The 18,633-nt window shown below is 57.8% G+C and overlaps 1 protein-coding gene across 5 annotated transcripts in view; it reads left to right on the top strand.

Moving 5' to 3' along the window:
* Positions 1-18,633, top strand: part of WNK2 (WNK lysine deficient protein kinase 2) — an 87,380-nt gene that overhangs the window by 48,006 nt on the left and 20,741 nt on the right. For 2 of the 5 annotated variants that reach the window (XM_055129144.1, XM_055129148.1), the window contains 7 exons: positions 9,836-10,521; positions 10,628-10,697; positions 11,421-11,500; positions 11,597-12,279; positions 13,872-14,086; positions 14,561-14,755; positions 15,310-15,408. In XM_055129144.1, the coding sequence (XP_054985119.1) occupies positions 9,836-10,521; positions 10,628-10,697; positions 11,421-11,500; positions 11,597-12,279; positions 13,872-14,086; positions 14,561-14,755; positions 15,310-15,408 (2,028 nt within the window). The remainder of the gene's footprint in view (positions 1-9,835; positions 10,522-10,627; positions 10,698-11,420; positions 11,501-11,596; positions 12,280-13,871; positions 14,087-14,560; positions 14,756-15,309; positions 15,409-18,633) is intronic. The other 3 variants (XM_055129145.1, XM_055129146.1, XM_055129147.1) reach the window with 3 other exon arrangements.

The raw sequence follows: 18,633 nt of genomic DNA on the forward strand, positions 1-18,633 counted from the left end.
GGAAACGTCACTTCCAAAATGAAGCCAGTGCAAACAGAAGGAAGAAGTGAAGATGAGCCCAAGTTAATGAAATCTGAAACAGAACATAGAAAGCAGAGTAGCAAAAATGGATGTGTTGAATTTAATGATAAACCTCTTAAAAGACTGATAGAAACAAACAACATTAGTTATAAAATAGGAGACAGTACTACAGGCCCTGCGTAAAAGAATAATCGTGGAATATTAAAATGAATCTACACACAGTTTAGATCAGAGAAGTGAATTCCACATAAACCAGAACTGCTAAAATGTATCCACAGTGCAATCGTTGGTCTGATACTATGCCTAGTAACAAATTTGGATTTGTAGTACAAGTTCTTGCAAATGAATTCTCTGGGTCCAAGTAATCTCAGTGTTGAATCTACCAAAATTTTAAAGAAAAATAATACCAATTCTGTACAACCTCATCCAGAAAATTGGGATAGGCACTTTTCAAATATTGTATAAGGCCAGCATTGCTCTCATATTAAAACTAGGGAAAACAAACAGAAAACCAAGAACAGTACCCAGAAAAGCAAAAGACAGATAAAAATCTCTCCGGGACATAGAAAAATTCTTAGTAAAATGCTAGCAAGTCCAATTCAGCAGTACCTTAAAGGAACAAAGAGACAAAGTAGAACAAACCCAGGAAAGGCAACATTCAGAAAGTAGGTTAATGAACCATCTGAGTAGCTAAAAAGTAATTTTCTTTTGCTGCAAAGGTACAAGCACACAGCCATTTCAACTGATACAGAAAAAGCATTTGATAGAGTACAATGTCCATTCATGATTTAAAAATTCTCAGCAAACTAACCATGCAGGGAACTTCTTCAGCCGGACAAAGCCCTTCCACAGCAAATGACAGCTGACGTCTGCAGTGGTGCAGTGCCAGCAGCTCACTCTGAGATGGGGTCAGGGAGGCCTGTTCAACACTGCGCTAGAAGTCTTAGCCAGAGAGCTCTCAGAAGTCAGCAAGTCAGAAAACAACTCAATAAAAATACTTTTAAAAAGAAATATAGGAGACTTAAATAGTTTCTGCCTCAAGGGCGGTAGCAGGATGGCAGTTAGGAGTGTCAGAAATGTTCGGCACCGTCGGCTGCTAGAGAAGTGAAAGTGAAGGGCGCAGTGGGGGATCCTCTGCCCTCGTTAGTAGGACCAAGCAACAGTACACCCTGGAGCTGGCATGCAGCAGCTGATCTCAAAAATTGCTGACACGGAGCGTGACGGTCCAGCTATCCCGGAAAACAGCTTGACACTTTAAAAATAAAAAGACACTTATTACAGGACAGAAAATTCACTACTCAGTGTTTACCCTAGAGAAATGAAAGTCTGTTTTCACAGAAACATCCCTAATTGCCTACTTGTCCAAACTGTAAACAGTGTAGATACCATGCAGTGGGTAAACGAGTAAACAGATTGTGGTGCTTTGAGAAGGAAACGGTCGTCAGCGCACATAACGTGCATGAAGTGTGCAGAATAAAAAAAGGCCAGTAGTGAAGAGCTGTATACCATATAATCCCATTTATTTTGATGTTTGTAAGACAAACTGTAGTAGTAGAGATCAGATCATTTGTTTATGTGGACGTAGGCATGGAGAAAAGGGCTAAAAAGGGACCAAAAAGGAATAAGCATAAGAATGTATTTTTAGGGTGATAACTGTAGTGGTCTTATGGGCATGTATGCTGTAAGATACAGTAACATAAGGATAGGAATGTTTCCATATGTTAAAAAGAAACCCAGCAGGCCAATGAGGAAGAGGAGTGGAAAGAAAAGCATGGGAGGAAAGCAGTTGCTACAATGAGCAGAAGAACCGCCGCGCTCTGCTGTAGGTCGTGAGCGGTGTCAGGCGTCTCCTCCAGGTGACAGCTGAAGGGTGCAGCTCAGAGGGAACCGTGCTGTTGAAGTCTTCATAGGGTGACGAAGGACATGGAGCGCTTCAAGTGTGGAAAATAAAAGAACAATAACTAAGATCATCTGGGTTGAGAAGAGTTTCCACGTAATGTAACAAGGAGAGGCCAGATGAACTCGGCAGGGCCCCTGTGGTCAGCAACTGGCTTGAGTCCAGGGAAACTCGGGTGAGAATTGCAGGGGTCCAGGAAGGTGGCCCAGAGGGTTGGAACACATGCTTTGTATCCCTGGCCCCTCATGGGAACATTGAACATTGCTGGGTGTACCCCAAACACCCCCCCACCAAAAAAAAAAGCCACAACACTTGCAGAGTAGAGTTCTGGGGAAGAGAAAATGCAAAGAAGGTCTGGGGCCCGTCTGTAGACTCCACTGGGCTTTTCTGGCAGAGAACTGCAGAGGGGGAGACTCGGCAGTGCCAGGAAGTGAATGCCCTCCGGAGTATGGGGAAGGGCGCCAGGACTCGCACGGGCCGGGGAAGTCTGCTCCCACTCAGTAGCTGGGAAAACCTTATAATTCAAGGGACATTTGGGAGAGTACTTGTCCCTGCAGTACAGTTAGCTCGAGACTAAATGTTCTTTTCCTTTCTGGCGAATCTTGAGAGCAAGGTCTGAATTATTGAAACTTCTATGAGTGCTATGTTAATGGAACATAACTCACCATGTTGATAAACTGTAAAGGAAATAAAAAATTCCTGTGTTCATCTCAGCTGATGCAGATGAGGCATATGACATAATTCAAAATTCTAAACGTCCTCAACAAATTCCGGCGAAGAGGGAACTTCTTCAACCTGACAAGGGGATGTGCACAACGATACCGCCAGCCTGCGCGCACTGGAGAAAGGCCACTGCTTTCCCCACCGATTCAGGAAGAAGACGGCATGTTGCCCAAAGAGCTTCTGCTTATCATTTTACTGGGGATTGTTGGCCATGCGAGAATTAGCAAAGTAGAGACTGGAGAAATAGTACCACAGGTAAGGCACTTGCCTTGCACCTGGCCCACCCAGGTTTGATCCCATGCACCCATTATGATTTCTTGGGGGCCATCAGGAGTGATGCTTTCTGAGTACAGAGCCAGGAGTAAGCCCTGAGCACAGATGGAAATGGCCCAAGAACAAAAATGAGCAAAAAAAAAAAAAAGTACAAGACAATTCAAAATATGGTTATTGAAAATGATGGGAAATAGAGAAGGGGGCTAGGAAGTGAGATATCAGACCAGCGTGACAGAATTTCCAGAAGGCAAAAGAGTAACAACAGAAATGATTACTAGGGGAAATGCAATAGAATGGTATTAATTCACAGATTTAAGTCCTCTCAACTGAGAAAAAGGTCTAGAACTGTTGTACTCTACAAGCCAGCGGCAGATGGCAAAGTTCAGAGGATGCTGGCGGGGGTGGATAGCTTTCCTGGATGAGCCCGGGAGATCGGAGTTGCTTTTGTCCTGTGGGTCACTAACTGCCCTCACTGCTCCAGACCCCCATGGGGGGAAATATTGTTGCATGTTGCCTGACCAAGGACTGAGTTTTGTGCCTCGGGTCCAGGACTGCCAGCCTGCCCTCAGCCTCGGCCACATGCCAGGCCCAGGGTTCTAGGTGCACCCTTTCTCCAGCTGCCGGCTCCAAGGTCATTTGTGAGCATCTGTGCTCTAGTCTGAGCTGTCCCATGGCTGGATCCTTGAGGCATCACTGCTGAGAGCTGTCTTCTGTGCAGACATTTGCATCCTGTCTGTGCCTTGGCCAGTGCTAATCTCAGCTGATGGGCAGCGTGGAGATGGCTCTGCTGGCCTTGCCCCATAGCCAGAACCACCACATACCATCGAGGCAACAGCTCTGCACCCCCCAGAGGTGAGGGTGTTCCCCCACCAGACTAGTCAATAAAGTCTGGAGGAAGTGAAGACATCAACTCATTGCTAAAGGAAATATGACCCCCCAAAAGAAACAACACCAAAGGAACAACAATTTTCAAATGACTCACTCCAGAGAAACAATGATCTACAGCTTGTTGGAACAAAAATGAAGGGCCCCATGCAGCTCAGTGGTGGAGTGCTAGCCTTGCATGTGTGTGTTCAGTTCTTTAAAGAGACTCAGTGAGTTATAGGAAAATGGACAGGCAACTCAACAAAATCAGGAAAATATTGCATGGTCAGAATAGAACAGAAATTAAAAGGGAGCAAACAGTACTAGAGCAGAAGATACAGTGAATAAAATGGGAAGTATAAAAGAGCACAGACTAAGAAGCAGAAAGAATGTAAACTTGAAGAGAAGCCATTTGCAGTTCCATTCATCAGAGAAGAATGAGACAGAAAAGCCAAAGTGAGCTGGGGACGCTAAAGGAAAACAATGTTTGATCTATGGACCTCTCAGGAGAAGCGAGGGAGCGTGTGGAGAAAGCTTATTTAAGAAATACTCAAATATAGGCCAAGTCGGGATGCTCAGGTACGCGAATATCCTAGGTCCCCTCACAGTTTTCCAAAGAAGACTTTAGCAGGGCACGTTATGATCGAATTATAGGTATTAAAGATGAAGAGGGTTTTGAAAACAGCAGGAGGAGCTCATTTCACACCAAGAAATGACCAAATGACCAGAGGCTTTCAGATTTAGCAGAAATCTTTCAGGCCAAGAGAAAGTGGGGTGACACTGTACAAAATCGGGGAGCAGGGGGGAATGGTTGCCTTGTATGGATGAGGCCCTTGGTTCAGTCCCTGATGCTGCCAAAAGGGGGGGGGCAAAGAAAATAAATAAAGGAGAAATAGAAATTATTTCAGATTAAAAAAAGGTGTATGCCTGCCTTACAAGAAGGAAAAGGGAAGTTCTCTAAGCTAAAATGAAACATTAGAATACATGGAAGACAAAATAGTTCACAGCCGAACTATTTACTCAGTCACTCAGAATATTCTTTACAGTGCTTGTATAAAATTCTTTAGCATGGTGATTAAAAGAATAGTTACCATATTTTTAATGAGTATACAGTGCTTTAGAGAGCAAATGGTGACACTGATTTAGATACATGATACTTTAAAGATCATACTTAAAATGGATACACAACACTTTAAAGATTGAGTTGTGTCAGTTCCATTGTAATCATTAAGAAAACCCCAATGGAGATAACAGAAGTTGAAAAGCAAAGAAATAAAGCATTCCACTCTACGGAAAGTTACCTGGTCACAAAAGAGGAAAGCAAGAGAGAAAACAAGGAATGCAGAATCTTACAGAACAGCTAGAAAACAGCAAAGGACAACAACAGCGACGATAATGAGGTCTCACTTTTCAGTAACGACTTCAGATGTAAGTGGATTCAGTTCTCCTCTGACAAGGCAGAGTAACTGCATGGAGACGAAAGCGGGAGCCTGCCGTACGGTGCTGACACAGTCACTTCGACTTTAAGGTCGTGCAGGTTAGAATTGGAAAAAGATACTCCATGCAGTTGAAAACTGAGCAAGCAGGTTTGGCCACACTTAGACAAAATGGGCTTTCAAGTCAAAAGCTGTAGCAAGAGACAAGATCATTATATCATGGCAAGATTCAGCTCACCAGGAGACCATAACGATTGTAAATATACATAAACACCATAGCGAGCTACTCAATCTATTAAGGGTATATTAATAGATATGAATGCAGAAACAGACAGCAGTGCACTTGTAACAGGAGACTGCAAAGCCTCACTTTCAACAATGGGTAGATTATGTAGACAGAAAATCAATGAGGGGATATTAGAGTTGAGTGATACTTAAAACAAATGAATTTAGCGGACTTACATAGAAAATGCCACCAACAGCAGCTGAATATACACTCTCGAGTGTACTCTACCCTGGGTGATCTTTGGTATTGGTTCTACATTAGATCGAGAAGCAAATCTTAACAAACTGAAGAAGACTGAAATTGCATCCGGCGTCTTTTTTTTTTCTTCGATTTTTTGAGTACACCCATTAGTGTTTAAGGATCACTCCTGGCAGGCTTAGGAGGACCATATGGGATGCCAGGGGTAGAATCTGGGTTGGCTGCCTGCAAGACAAGCACCCTACATGCTGCTGTACTGGCCCCAAATAGTTTCTTTCTTTCTTCTTTTTTTTTTTTTTTGCTTTTTGGGTCATACCCAGCAATGCACAGGGGTTACTCTTGGCTCTGCACTCAAGAATTACCCTTACTATGCTCAGGGGACCATATGGGATGCTGGGATTCAAACCCGGGTCAGCTGCGTGCAAGGCAAACGCCCTACCCGCTGTGCTATCGCTCCAGCCCCCCCCCCCCAAATAGTTTCTTATCTAGCCACTCAATATTTGGGGGATGCTTGAAAGCGCACAAATGCAGTGAAATCAGATTATTCATTTCTGTACAATCAAAGAAAAAATTCCAAAAGAAAATGGGAGAAGATCAGTAAACCTTGGAGTGTCTTAAAAAGAAACAAAATTGATAAAACTTTTTGTGAGATTAAGTGAAAAAAAAAAGACTCAAATCATATCAAGCAGGAAAGAGACCACTTAAAGATGAAAGAGACTACTTAAAACCAAGGAGACCCCTTACAGTGCTGGAGCGCGTGTTTGTGAGTTCCTGAGTTCTGCCTCCTGAGTTCTGCCTCCTGAGCACTTCAGGCAGAGCCCGGTGGCAATGGCAGGCCTGAGCACTGTTTCCGGGCTGAGTGTGAGCAGTCAAACCTGCACTGCCGGGCCAGCACCCCAGCATTCGCCCTCAGCACCCTGGGGCCCAAGCACTGCAGAAAAGGCTCCTTCCTTGAAAACAGGAAGAATCATTACAGCTGAGATCATGGAATATGATTTTTCACAAGAGAAGATTCACATCATGAAACTTAGGGGGGAGATGGGTGAACTCCTAGGAATAGATGGTTTGATAAGCCTGAAGAAATCAAAACTCTGAATAGACAAATTCATAGTGATGACGTGGGATCCATAGTATCTATATATTCTTAATGCCAGCAAAGCAAAATCCAGGATCAGGTCGCTTAATTTGTGAGTTCTGTGAAATATTCAAAGAAGAATTCATACAGGTCCTTGCCCAACCCTTCCCAAATGTGGATGCAGAAGGAGCACTTCCAAACTCATTTTCCCAGGCAGCCTGACTGGGCAAAGACTAACCAACAGTATTGTCGGGGTAATGCTAAGTATAGTATTAAAAACAGCATAGGACACTAGAAGAAAAGAAAAATGTAGGATAAGATCCCTCCAAAACAGGGACACTGACTTTCTCAATAAAATGCCCGCAGACTGAATCCAGTAGCACACGAAAAGCATCCTACACCATCAGCAAGTTATGCTTGTCTCTGGGAGATGGTTCCACATACAACAAATCAGTAAGTGCGGTATTGAACAGATATTAACAGAACAATGACAGTGGATATTATGGTCATGTGGATACATACAGAAAAAAATATCTGACAAAACATCCTTTCATGATAAAATTCTCAACAAATGAGATATAGGTGGACTGGATCTAATGAAATAAAATTTACATGGCTTGTACAAAACTCAGCAGTGGAAAGCAAAAAATATGTTCTTTAGAATTAGGGGGGAAGATCTTAACCAGTCTTAACACTTCGATTTGGCACTACCCTAGAAATTCTAGTTAGAACATTTAGGCATGAGAAAGAAGGAAAAGGCATTCAAATTAGGAAAGCAGAAAAATTGTGTTTGATTTGTGGTTGTAGTGACAATTTTACAGGTAGAAAACCCTGAAGACACCCTCCCCCACCCCCAAAATAACCCTTTACAACTAATAAACAAGTTAAGTAAATGTTGCAGGATACAAATGCAACATGCAACATTGAATCGAATTCCTGTATACTAACAACAAATGATCTGCAACTTAAACTAAGAAAGCATCCTGGGGTACCACTTGCTCTTCTGCATCCCATATGGTTCCTTGATTACCATATGGTCAGGGAGTGGTCAGGAGTGTCTCCGGGTGTAGAGCCAGGAGTAACCCCTGAGCAGTGGGTGTGTCCTTCCCCCACAGACAAGAAAAGGAAAGAAAGCATGCCCACTTAGAGTTTCTTTTTAAAAAATGGCATACTTAGGAATAAATTTAACTGGGATGAAAGATCTGTATGTCGATGGCTTTCAGACATTATTGGAAGGAATCGAAGAAGACGTAGATAAAGGAAATGCTTTTCTGTGCTCATTCTTGATACGGCTAAAGTGCTCATTCTCTCCAATATACAGCCCCTGTCAGAATCCCAGTGGCACATCTGAGGACTGCTCCAACAATGCTGAGTTTATTAAAAAAACAAAACACAAATCGTCCTAGGTAGCCAACGCAATCTTGAGAAAGACCGAGCCGGACGCCTCCTGGTCTCAGACCCTAAAGCTGTGACACAGCAGCTTGGTTCTGTGCAGGGCGGCCACGCAGCTACCCAGTGCAACCGGGTAGAAAAGCATGCCCGCTAATGCCAGGGCCCGTGGGCCGGCCTGGGTCATGGCATGGTGGCTGAGCGTGTACGGCGAGGGGGAAACTGCAGGGCCTCCTGGGGGAGAGGAGCTGGAGAAGCCCGACCTTGCGCCACACTGAGAAGCACCTCAGCGTCCAGGGAAGGCCAGGTGCCTGCCTTGCACGCAGCCTGCCCTGGGCCAGCCTCTGCCACACTCATAGTCCTGGAGCAAGCTCTGCACCCCCTGCACCCAGTACCCTCCCCTCCCCCAAATCCCCAAAATGGATGAAGTCGTAGAAGCTGAAAGGATAAACCAGGAGGCGGGGGCGCTCCTTGGCATGGATTTGGCAGTGATTTTGGAGGGATGTGGGAACAGGGAAAATCAAGTGGAACTGCACCGAAGTAACGAATGAAACTCCTGGGGAAATGGAGGGGGGCTTCAGAGGGGGACGCAGGTGCCCAGGGGTCTCTGGCGTAGCCTGCTCTCGGGGTGCCTGCTCTCGTAGCCTGCAGGGGCAGTGCCAGCACGTGTGCCCCCAGCCCCCATTTCCTCTGGCGTCCCCGTTGTCACGCCCAGTGCCCCCAGCCGCACGGCGGGAGCGGGTGTGGGAGCGTTGTGAGGGGCTGTGGTTTGAGGCGGCAGCCCCCCGTGCCAGCCTTCCCGTCAGGTCGATGGACGTGGTGTTTCGGGACCTGCTTGGGCAGCAGCGACCATGTAAAAGCTGAGGAGGGCAGAGGCCAGGTCAGGTCCTGGCGTCCTGGCGTCTTCCTGTCCCCTCACCTCTTGGAGAGTCTCACTTTGTTTCATGGGTTGCAGGTGGTGTGGCTCAGTGGTAAGAGCACGTGCCTCACGTGGGCTGTCGGGCAGCCTGTGCCCGCCCCTTCTCTGCTGGGTTGACCCTGGGGACCCCCGTACCCACAAGCCCACAGCCCCTCCTGCCCCTGCACTGCTGGGTGCAGCCCCATGTAGAATTAACATGCCGAGGGGGCTGGGGAGAGAGTGCAGTGGGTAGGGCGTCTGCCTGGCACGTGTCTGACCCGGGTTCGATCTCTGGCTTCCCGTACGGTTTCCCAGGCACTGCCAGGAGGTTCCCCAGTGCAGAGCCAGGAGAGAGCCCTGAGCACCACTGACCCGGAAACAAAACCCCGAAGCCACGCCGAGTTTGCCGAGCTCCGGGCGCGCCTGGCGGTCAGGGTTCCGGACCCTGCCCAGACCCTGGCACGCTGCCGGGGCTGCCGCCCGGAACAGGCCCTGCTGTCTGCTTCTGGGATGTCCTGTTCACTGTGGGCAGGGTGTGTCCTTGACAGCTGGGACAGCTGGTCTGCCCAGGCCGCTGTCCCCGGAGCTGTCCCCGGAGCTGTGATCCTCGCGTGCTCCCGCCTGGGCCGGGGGAGACGCAGGGTGGTGCCTCGAGGCCAGCGAAGGAGGCAGTGACGGGAGGCGGCTGGTGGCGTGGGGGCCGCCGGGGCAGGGAGGGGCTGGCGTCAGCGCCTGTCCAGCTGGTGATGCAGGTGCTGTCCCCTCTCTCCTCCAGATCCAGCCCCCTGCCCAGACCCGCCGTCCCTGCCGGACCCACACGGTGTCCCCGCTGCCCCGAAGCCTCTGAGCCAGGCGGGCCCCGGGGAGGCCCCTGGTGGCGCACCCGCCCCTGTGGTGCCACCGCCCCCTGCCCTGACGTCTCAGCCCCAGGACCCGGGCACGCAGGCCGCTGGCCCCCCGCCGGAGCCGGCCACAGAGCGCGAGACTCCCCAGCCCCTGGCGGAGACTCACGAGGCCCAGCTCGCCACCAGGCCCCCGGGCACAGGCCAGGAGCCTTGTGCCCTGGCCCCGGAGGGGCGCCCCGACTCTGCGGGCCCTGGGGAGCCCGCCGCAGCCAGAGACGCCAGCACCCTGGGGGAACCGGCTTCGGCGCCGCAGCCGCTCCCGGCCTCCGTGGCAGCCCCCAGCCTGGCCACGCCCCAGCTCCCCAGCCCCCCACTGGGGCCCGCCGCGCCCCCGCAGCCCCCCTCGGCCTTGGAGTCGGACGGCGAGGGCCCGCCGCCAAGGGTGGGCTTCGTGGACAACACCATCAAGAGCCTGGACGAGAAGCTGCGGACCCTGCTGTACCAGGAGCACGTGCCCACGTCCTCGGCCTCCGCCGGCACGCCCGTGGACGCGGGGGACCGCGACTTCACCCTGGAGCCCCTCAGAGCCGACCCGGCCCCGCCGCCCCCGCCGGAGGTGAGTGTGGGGGTGGGAGGGGGGCCTGGAGGGGGGCAGAGGCAGAGCCTCCTGCCGCGGTGTAGGAGGCTCCAGGCCCTTCCAGCTCTTTCCTGTCTACCCCCAGGCGGAGAAGCCGGTGTCCGGCGCGGGCGCGGGGGCCGTGCCGGAGCAGAGCACGTCCTCATCCCTGACGGGTAAGGCCCGCCCTCCTCTGAGGCTCGGCTGCATCTCCGGCCACCCAGCCCGCTGCTGGACCACTTTCTGGGTGTCCGAGCACCAGGTCCCCGCAGGGGCCGTGGCCTCCCAGCCCGGGGGCAGCCTGTCTGCCCCGGCTGTGGGTCCCTCTGCAAACCTGACCCGTTTCTGGGGACGGTCCCGTGTGTGCGGAAGACAGGCAGGGTCGGGGGTTCCTGTGCCTGGTGTCCGGCCCGAGAGAGCTGGCCAGCCTGAGGGGAGGGCGGGATTGGCCCCGCTCACGGGGTGCGGGGTCCTGACTCTGGGCGGCCGCGCCCGGGTCCTCTGCAGACTAGAGCCGTGGCGGGCAGGTCGGGATGGACCGCCTGGATGGGCAGGTGCTGCCGGCGGCCGCCTGCCCCTGGGGGTGTGCAGAGCCCCTCTGAGACGGGTGTCGGGTGGGGGTCCCAGAAGCCCCTCCTGGCCTCTGCGCTCTGGGCCCCCGTCAGACCCCCTGCAGCACGCTCTGAGGCCGGGCAGAGCGGGGGACGTGCCGGCCTCCTGTGGCCCCGGAGACCCGAGTGTCCTTGGGCCTGGGCGGTGGAGGAGAGGAGGGTGGGTGGTGCGGGCTCTGCCCTTCGGGGGTGACAGCGGGAGACGGGGAGGGGACAGTAGCTCCCTGGGGCGGTGCTGGCTGTGCCCGGCCTCCCCAGGTGACGCTCTCCACGGTGCTCGCTCCCCAGCAGAATCCTCCAGCCCCTCGCTGGGCTCGGACGAAGGGTGCGCGGCCGCCCGTCCCGCAGTGCCCCACGCGGCGCCTCAGGTGAGGGGATGGCCCGGGCGCGGCTGGGGGGGCCGGCTAGGGGGGGCCGCGGCTGCGGGTGCCAGTGGCTTCTGCTCATTTCTCCTTGCTCCCAAGGACGCCCCCACGTCTGCCGTCCCCCCACGCCCGGAGTCCAGAGACCAGAGCCATGGGGCCCCCCAGGGAACCGCAACGGGGCCCCCCCACCACGGCCCCGGGACACTGGCTGAGGGCGGCCCCGCCTGCCAGCCCCCAGAACCCGGCACCCCGGTCTCGGGGTCCCCTCGGAAGCGGCCACAGGACAGCAGCTCACCCGCCAAGACACTGGGCCGCTTCTCGGTGGTGAGCACGCAGGACGAGTGGACCGTCGCCTCTCCCCAGAGCCTGCGCTACTCGGCGCCCCCCGACGTCTACCTGGACCAGCTGCCCCGCAGCCCCGACGCCAAGCGGCTGGTGCGCAGGGCTCAGACGGCGGCGTCCATCGAGGCCGGGGCCGGCGAGCCGCTGTCCAGTGACTCTGCGGACGAGAGCCCCCGCCCGAGGGCCCCGCCACACAAGCACGGCTCGCTGGCCGGCGTCGGCGCCGCGGCCGGGGACCTCGTGAGCAAGGCCGCCGCCTTCCTGGCCGGACCCTCGCCTGCCGGCTCCCCGGGCCTGGGCACGGCCGGCAGGACGGGCGTGAAGGTGCCCACCATCAGCGTAACCTCCTTCCACTCCCAGTCGTCCTACATCAGCAGCGACAACGACTCCGAGGTCGAGGATGCCGACATCAGGAAGGAGCTGCAGAACCTGCGAGAGAAGTAGGTCCGGGCGGCCCGCGGGGCGGTGGGCCTGGGGCTGGGGGGGGCGGGCAGGCGGGCCTGGGGCTCCGGGGGCAGGCGGGCCTGCAGGCATGCAGGAGGCGAGCACGGGACCTGGGCTGAGGGACCGGGCAGGTCTGAGGCCAGGACTCCCCCGCCTCTGCCCTCGCTGGGGTCCGCACCCCTCCCCACCCCCTACCTTCTCCCTGGGGCCCACACCCCCTCCCCACCCCTCTGCCCTCCCTCCGAGGTGTGTGCCCCCTCCCCAGCCCTCTGCCTTCTCTCCCTCTGCTCTGTGCCCGCCTCCTGACCTCCCTGCGCTCTCTCTGCTGTCTGTGCCCACCTCCCCACTCCTCTGCCCCCCTCTCTGGGGTCTGTGCCTGCCTCTCCATCCCTTGTGCTCTTCTCTGTCTCTGTCTCTGTCTCTTTCCCTCCCTGTTTCTCTCCGGGATCTGTGCCCACCCTTGTCCCAGCATTGGTTGGGAGCAGCCCTGGGGGCTTGCAGAGTCCCAGAACCTCTCTCGCAGCAGGGGGCGACCTTCGGAGGACAAGCACGGCAGGCCTGGCCCAGGACACTGGGCCCTCTGGGGGTGTCAGGGGCAGAGTGGAGAGCCCCAGGGCTCCTGTGCAGGGGCGTTGTCCTGGAGCGGGGGGGGGGTCCAGTAGGAGTTGGGGGTTCCTGGGGCCCAGCGGGGGCCGGCAGTCTCCTGATTGTCACGAGGGGCCGAGGAGGAAAGGGCTGTCTGGTAGGAGAGAGTGAGGACAGACCTGGGGTGAGAGGGAGGCCGAGAGGCGAGGACAGGCTGAGAGAAACTGGAGGCGAGGGGCCTGGAGGCGAGGGGATTGGAGGCGAGGGGCCTGGAGGCGAGGGGCCTGGAGGTGAGGGGTCTGGAGGCAAGTAGGCCTGGAGGCGGGGAGCCTGGAGGCGAGGGGCCTGGAGGCGAGGGGGTCTGGAGGCAAGTAGGCCTGGAGGCGGGGAGCCTGGAGGCGAGGGGCCTGGAGGTGAGGGGTCTGGAGGTGAGGGGTCTGGAGGCGACAGGTCTGGAGGTGAGGGGATCTGGAGGCGAGGGGCCTGGAGGCGAGGGGATCTGGAGGTGAGGGGCCTGGAGGCGAGGGGATCTGGAGGTGAGGGGCCTGGAGGCGAGGGGATCTGGAGGTGAGGGGCCTGGAGGCGAGGGGATTGGAGGTGATGGTCCTGGAGGTGAGGGGATCTGGAGGTGAGGCAGGAACTAGAGAGGGGCCGGGGTGAGCGGCCTTGGACGTGGCAGGCCCTGCGGGAGGAGGTGTCCTGGGGCTGTGCAGCAAGCCCCCCAGGGCCCACAGGTGTAGGGACCCTGCATGCCCGAGCGCAGAGCTGGCGCCCCACGCCTCTCCGGCCGTTGCTCGCAGGGTCCTGCCGCCTGGATCGGGGCCGGCTCTCCCTGTCTGGGCTGCTCCTGGGCCCCACGAGACCCTCTCTGCTCTGCGCCCCGGGCAGGACCGGCCCGGCCACTCCTCCCTGTGGCACGAGGGGCTTGGCGTGGTGACCCGTCCTGCGGGCGTGGCGGCGTGTGGCCGAGGGCCGGACCCCAGAGCCCCTTCCCTCCCCGCAGGCACCTGAAGGAGATCTCGGAGCTGCAGAGCCAGCAGAAGCAGGAGATCGAGGCACTGTACCGCCGCCTGGGCAAGCCCCTGCCCCCCAACCTGGGCCTCTTCCACACGGCGCCCCCTGCCGGCCGCCGCCGGAGGACCAGCCGGAGCCGGCTGAAGGCGGGGAAGCTCCTCAACCCGCTGGTGCAGCAGCTCAAGGCCGTGGCCTCCAGCACAGGTCGGGCCCGCCGGGCTCAGCGGGGGCGGGCGGGAGGGCCGGGAGGGCGGCTCCGTGTCTCCCTGGAGCCCTGCCGTGTGGCCTGTCGGAGGGCCAGCCCCTCCTCTCTGCACGCGCCCCCTCCTCAGGCCCAGTGGAGTGGCAGGTGCCACAGCACGCGGTGTCCGTCTCCACGGGCTCCTGCCAAGCCCCCAGTGTCGGCCCCGCCTCTGCCCGCCGGGGGCAATGGCCCGGAGGGTCCTGTGCAGACCGAGCCCCGGCCCCCGCAGGCAGGGCGCACGCACGGAGAGCTGTCCCGTCACACACAGTCACACCGAGCCCCAGGCTAGGCCCGACCAGTAGCCGTGCAGTGGCCTCAGCATGGCCGGAGCATTGGCCTCGACCGCCCCCAGCCCCCAGCCAGGAGCCGGCGGAGGCCGCGTCCTGCCGCCCGCCCACCGGGGGCCTCATCCCGCCTGTCCCCCTTCTCCCCAGGTCACTTGTCAGACTGCAGCAGAAACCCTCCCGCCAAGGACCCTGCTAGCGCCAGGGCAGGGCCCGCGGCAGCCCCGGCCCCGGAGCCCGGGGGGAAGGCGGTTCAGACCCGTCAGCCCTGCTCCGTCCGGGCCTCCCTGTCTTCCGACATCTGCTCCGGCTTAGCCAGTGACGGAGGCGGAGCGCACGGCCAAGGTGATTCCGCTCGCCGTCCCTGGGCATGCTCTAGTGCATCGGGCCCGTGTGTGGCGGGAGGCGGCGGCGGCCGTGCACGCGTGCTAGGCGTAGCCTCGAGGGCAGGGTCCCCCGGTCTCGCCGTGAGTGGCTCGAGGGAGGCGGGGCCTGGCGGGAGCCCGCCGCGAGGGCAGCCGTGGCGTCCGCGTGAACTCTGCGCCCGTCCCCAGGCTCTGGCCGCCCGGTCCTGTCCCGTAGGCGGTCCTTCCGTCGGGAGGGCCGGCTGGGCGCGGGGGCCGAGCTCCTGAGCGGGGAGCCGGCCTCGAGGAGGAAGTGCTCGTCTCCGCTGCCCTGCGTGGTGAGGAGAAGCCCCGCGGCCCCCCCCGCCCGTGCACGCCCTCCTGGGGTCCGCTTCTCTTCTGCTCCTGCACTGCCTCCTCTCCGTCCTTGGTCGGTGGCTCTGGGCCTTCGGGCTGTTAAGTGGCGAGGCTGATGTGGCTGGTGGTGTGTAGGTGGCGGCCCGAGACCGATACTTGATGCCTGTCTCTTTCTCTTCCCTCTATATTCATTTGCAGGCTGGACGCCTTCCCACCCACCGTCCGAGAGAGTGGCCTATAAGTCTAGTAGCAAACCTCGCGCCCGATTCCTCAGTGGACCCGTGTCTGTGTCCATCTGTCTGTATTTGTTCTTTTGTATTTTATCACCTCCTGGCCCTTGGTTTCTCCCCGCCCCCCTGTCTTCATCACCTCCATCCACTGTGTAGGGTGCTCCCGGCCCTGGTTAGCGGCCCGTCCCTAACGGAGAGGGAAGCTCCGGCCCTGCCCGACACCGCCCGTGCATGCTCTCGGCCGCGCCGGCCACCAGCATGTCCTGCCGCCCCCCCACACACACTGCCCCCGCCCTGCACCCCAGCTTCTCTGCTTCCTTTCCGTCACACCTGTGTTCCTCTTCTTTTCCTTTTTTTGGACGTGTGGACGTCGTTTTGTTTCTGTTGCGACTGTGGCAAATACACACACGTCCACGTCCCCAGTTGCAGCGACAGCCGCGAGAGAGCCCGGCTCCCCTAGACGCGTGCGGCTCAGCCCTGTCAGGACCCTGAAGACATGCATGTAGCGAGCCGACACGGTTGTAGAAGGTCACTGGAGGGCGTCACTCCCGTCCCAGGGCTGTCTCCGACAGGCCGCCCCACCCCGCCCTGCATGCAGAGGTGCTTGGGGACACGGGGCAGCCCTCGCCCCTCCTGTCCCTGGAGCATGTGACTCCCGTTAGCCTGTCCGAGGCCGAGTCTGTCCCTGCCCAGCGCCCTGCCCTGCCCTCCGCGTCCCGCAGGCCCCAGACTTGCCTTCACCCCCGGAGTGAGGGCGGGGGACCCCAAAGCCGTAGGGGGTTGAGGTCTCTGGGGGGAGGGTTGGCAGAAAAGAAATCAAGCCCCTCCCCCACTTTTCCCCCCCTTTTTTTCTTCTTTTTTTTTTTTTTCTTTTTTGGCTCTTTTTGGTTTTGTTTTTTTCTTAAACCCGCTGGATTGGACATGCTGGTTCGGGGCACGTGGCTTTTGCTGGTACAATAAAGATACATTGTCCTTGTCGGGGCCCAGAGGCCATGCCTGCGGCAGTGCCCGCGGGGGAGCCGGGGCCCCAGGCCCCAGTACCCAGGGTGGCTGTGGTTTCTCCTCCCTAGCGGGTGCTGCTCAGGGCTGGGGGTGGGTGGCACTCTGCCCAGCTGCCCCGCCTGGCGTCCATCTTACCGCCAGCTGGTCCCCATGCCCGTGCCAGAGAAGGGCGTACGCTGGGGGTGCTCCCGAGCCCCGGGCGGGGCGGTGTGGTGGCCGTGGCTCCTGTGCCACCCGTGCGGCGGTCTCGGCGGGCTTTGTGCTGCTGACTCTCGTTCCTGGGACGGCCCGGGTCGTCCCAGCACGCGCTGCTGGGGGCGGGGACACGAGGGGCGTGGTGTGGCAGCAGGTGGCGAGGCCGGGCGAGGTTCTGCCTGGAAGACCCCCATGCCAGCAGACTGGGGGTGCCCCACCCCCTGTGCTCTGGCGTGAGGCGCCCCGCGGGAGGGATCCGGTTGCCTTTTGAGGTCGAGAGGGGCAGTGGCCCCTGCCTCCGAGCTGGAGGGGTGTGCGGAGTGGCGGGGCCTCATGGGCCCGAGCGAAGGCACGGGGGCCACTGCTGGGCGCGCCTGCGGAGGACCCCAGTGGCAGAGCCGCGGGCCAGGAGCTGAGCATGCCCGGCCTGGGCTCAGGGTCGGAGCCAGAGCACTGCCTCGGGGTGCCCGGCTCTCGGTGGATGGAGCCCCGGGGAGGGAGGCCCGCCGGGCTGGGGCTAAGGGTGAGGCCGAGAGACTGAAGGCCGGAGCAGGGCAGGGCTGGGGACTGCGGGGGCGAAGCAGCCTGGTGCTAGCGTGCGAGGGGCGGCTGGGAAGGAGGCCCCAAGGGACCCTCAGCAGGGCTGGCGGTGCGGCAGGGGACCCGAGTGCGGGTTCTGCAGTGACTCCCTGCTCACACGGCGCTCTCTGTGGCGGGGACAGGTGGGGGAGTGTGTGGTGGGTGTGTGGTTAGGGTGTGTGGTGGTGACGGAGTGTGTGGTAGCAGGTGGTGAGGTCTGTGGCAGGGAGTGTGCAGTGGTGTGTGGCGGCAGGGGAGTGTGTGGTGACGAGGGAGTAGGCGGTAGGGGGGTGGGGGTGTGCAGTGGCGGGGATATGTGGTGTGTGGGGCCTGTGGTGGTGGAGTGTGGTAGCGGGGCTGGGTAGTGGCGGGGGTAAGGGTGTGGTGGCAGAGTGTGGCGGGGTGTGTGTGGGGGGGTGTGGCAGTGCTGGGTGTGGTGGCAGGTGTGGTGTGGTGAAGGGTGTGAGGTGAGGTTGGTATTGTGGCTAGGGGGTGTGGTGGGTGTGGTGTGTGGTGGTCAGTGTGTGCTGGTCTGTGTGTGTGGTTGGTGTGTGTAGGTGAGGGGGGTGTGGTGTGTGGTGGTCAGTGTGTGCTGGTCTGTGTGTGTGGTTGGTGTGTGTAGGTGAGGGGGGTGTGGTGTGTGGTGGTCAGTGTGTGCCGGTCTGTGTGTGTGGTGTGTGTGGTGGTCAGTGTGTGCCGGTCTGTGTGTGTGGTGGTCAGTGTGTGCCGGTCTGTGTGTGTGGTGTGTGTGGTGGTCAGTGTGTGCTGGTCTGTGTGTGTGGTGTGTGTAGGTGAGGGGTATGGGGTATGTGGTCAGTGTGTGCCGGTCTGTGTGTGTGGTGTGTTAGGTGAGGGGGGTGTGGTGTGTGGTGGTCAGTGTGTGCCGGTCTGTGTGTGTGTGTGTGTGTGTGTGTGTGTGTGTAGGTGAGGGGTGTGGTGTGTGGTGGTCAGTGTGTGACGGTCTGTGTGTGTGGTGTGTGTAGGTGTGGGGTGTGGTGGTCAGTGTGTGACGGTCTGTGTGTGTGGTGTGTATAGGTGAGGGGTGTGTGGTGGCCAGTGTGTGACGGTCTGTGTGTGTGTGGTGTGTGTAAGTGAGGGGGATGGGGTGTGTGGTGGTCAGTGTGTGACGGTCTGTGTGGTGTGTGTAGGTGAGGGGTGTGGGGTGTGTGGCAGGAGTGTGTTGGCGGCAGGTGCGTGTCGTGGGTGGCTGTGGGGGTCTGTGTTGTAGAGTCAGAAGCCGGCTGCAGGTCAGGCTTGCGGAGGTGCCCGTCCCGGGGTGTCCTGTTCTCGCCCCGCTCTGCCCAGGGCTGCCCGCCCTCCATCCTGCCCACGCGCTGCCCAGCCCGGCTGTTCCCCGTGTGCTGCTCGAGTCTGGCTTCCGTCTTGCGACATGTTTGCCCCCGGGATCCCCGAATGCCACTGTGCCCGCACCGTCCCCCCTCGCTGGGCTTCTCTGGCCCGAGGGTTCTGGCCCCTCCTGCCAAGCCCAGGCGCTGGGGGGAGAGGGAGCAGACAG

Source organism: Sorex araneus, chromosome 2 (assembly GCF_027595985.1).
Source record: "Sorex araneus isolate mSorAra2 chromosome 2, mSorAra2.pri, whole genome shotgun sequence".
NCBI classification, from domain to species: Eukaryota; Metazoa; Chordata; class Mammalia; order Eulipotyphla; family Soricidae; genus Sorex; species Sorex araneus.